Raw genomic sequence first — 2,293 nt, 5'->3', positions numbered from 1 at the left:
GCAATGGCTATTGCCTTTGAAATCTCTCATCATGGGTCTATACTTAGAATTCGGAGGAGCCTGGAGGAGGGGACTGGGCAGTGTTAATCCCCAGTTGTTTTGAAGTTGTCCTGTAAGCAAGCAGGTTACCATCTAAACTGTCCCAAATGGAAACATTCGCTACTGTATTTAAATTGTGGTATTCTCTCTGAGTATTCTGTGTTAACCTGTTCTGCATGTAGATTGTCACATCATTCTGGAGGTGACACTTCTCAGCTTTCTTTCAAACGAAATGTTCCAGAGAGCACTAGCTGTAACCACATTGGGAGGCTGATGGTCCATGACAGCTAAAAGTTGGATTGAGTTTCAGGAGCTACTATATATAAAGCTGGGGCGACTTATGTCACCGCACTAATTAAATGCCATCTGGGTGGTTCCTCTGGGTTTTTGAGCCCATCACCCAGTTGAGACGGAGTCAGAGGCCAAGGAGGAGAACATGATGATGGACCTTTTTGAAACAGGCTCCTATTTCTTTTACTTGGACGGAGAAAATGTTACCCTGCAGCCATTAGAAGTGGCAGAGGGCTCTCCGTTGTATCCAGGGAGTGATGGTACCCTATCCCCCTGCCAGGACCAAATGCCCCCAGAAGCTGGGAGCGACAGCAGCGGAGAAGAACATGTCCTGGCGCCCCCAGGCCTACAGCCTCCCCACTGTCCCGGCCAATGCCTGATCTGGGCTTGTAAGACCTGCAAGAGAAAATCTGCCCCCACCGACCGACGGAAAGCCGCCACCCTGCGCGAGAGGAGGCGGTTAAAGAAAATCAATGAGGCCTTCGAGGCACTGAAGCGGCGGACTGTGGCCAACCCCAACCAGAGGCTGCCCAAGGTGGAGATTCTACGGAGCGCCATCAACTACATCGAGCGGCTGCAGGACCTGCTACACCGGCTGGATCAGCAGGAGAAAATGCAGGAGCTAGGGGTGGACCCCTTCAACTACAAACCCAAGCAAGAGAATGTAAGCCCAGACGCTGCAGGGGCAAGGGAATGCAAAGTCTGATTAGAAGCTTTCCTTGGGGCTTTAACATCCAGCTGGTTGGTCTCCTTTATCCCATCCCTCTTCCTCGGCCGCCCCCCTCCCCTCCCCACTCCCTCTCGAATGAATCCCCAATGACCCATGGACACCCGGTGCCTGTAATAGGCAGGAAATGCACACGCGGCCCGAGGAAACAAGGGAGACATCCCTGCAAACGCACCCTGACCCCCGGAACCCATGTTTCTTTTCTAATCTGCTGCCTTGGTTTTCCTGCAGCTTGAGGGTGCGGATTTCCTGCGCACCTGCAGCTCCCAGTGGCCAAGTGTTTCGGATCATTCCAGGGGGCTCGTAATAACTGCAAAGGAAGGTAAAGTAAAAGAAAGGGCACTGGGCTTTTCTAGGAAGCACCCCGGGAGGGGGCTGGTTGCTTGCTCCGGGCGGAAAAGGCTCAGAGCCACAGCAGGGACGCGCCCAGAGAGAAGTGCGCTCTTTTTGCGCTCGCGGAGACCCCGTGCTCCCTTGTTGCCTAAGAGGTGTGGAGCTGGGCGCAGAGCTGCCTCTTCTACCTTCCGTGGGTGCTATGTTTGTGTTTTCTGCGCTCAGGAGGGGCAAGCATTGATTCGTCGGCCTCGAGTAGCCTTCGGTGCCTTTCTTCCATCGTGGACAGTATTTCCTCGGAGGAGCGCAAACTCCCGTGCGTGGAAGAGGTGGTGGAGAAGTAACTCGAGAAGATGTTCGTTCTGGATGTTCACTGCAGCAGGAAGATCCCACCCTGGCTCCTTCGCCTAATCCTTTGGATTAGGTCACATTACATTAATGTTTAGGAACCCAGACCCAGGAGTTTTTGAAAGGGAAGGAGACATTCACAAAGAAACTTCTCTGGAACTGTTGTGTGGTCTCAGATGTAAAAAAGCCTTTTGGCTTTGGGCTTCAATTTTTGTGGAACAGCGAGTGGCTTAGGTCTAGCGGCCTTGCCTTGTTTTTGTTTGGTTGGTTTTGTAATATATTTACTTGTATTGCAGTGTTTCCATCGTGCCACGATCAAACGTTCATTCCTGTCTCAAACAAAGTGGGAGCGTGTAATTTAAGTGTTAGTGCCGTTGAATGTATTTTTGTAAATGATCTTAGTACTTCCATTTTATATGTGAATCTAAGAAATATATTTTAAATGTAAAGTGACAGACTTATTGTATATACAATGTGAGAGGATCCTGGTATTGTAATACTAAAAAGTAAGTTTCTATATGAATAAAGTTGGTCCTATTTTGATTCAGCTGAAAT

General features: G+C 49.9%; 1 protein-coding gene across 1 annotated transcript; it reads left to right on the top strand.

Annotated features, from left to right (window-relative positions):
* Positions 1 to 425: 425 nt before the first annotated feature.
* Positions 426 to 2,281, top strand: MYF6 (myogenic factor 6). The gene is made up of 3 exons (XM_037158493.2): positions 426 to 994; positions 1,289 to 1,379; positions 1,616 to 2,281. The coding sequence occupies exons 1-3, from the start codon at positions 476 to 478 to the stop codon at positions 1,732 to 1,734; spliced, it is 729 nt and encodes a 242-aa protein (XP_037014388.1). The 5' UTR covers positions 426 to 475; the 3' UTR covers positions 1,735 to 2,281.
* The last annotated feature ends 12 nt before the right edge of the window (positions 2,282 to 2,293 follow it).

This window comes from Artibeus jamaicensis, unplaced genomic scaffold, assembly GCF_021234435.1.
Source record: "Artibeus jamaicensis isolate MK-2021 breed Jamaican fruit bat unplaced genomic scaffold, CSHL_Jam_final scaffold_584, whole genome shotgun sequence".
Lineage (NCBI taxonomy): Eukaryota > Metazoa > Chordata > Mammalia > Chiroptera > Phyllostomidae > Artibeus > Artibeus jamaicensis.
Note: the sequence above shows the minus strand (reverse complement) of the source record. Positions and strands in the feature narration are given on the sequence as shown.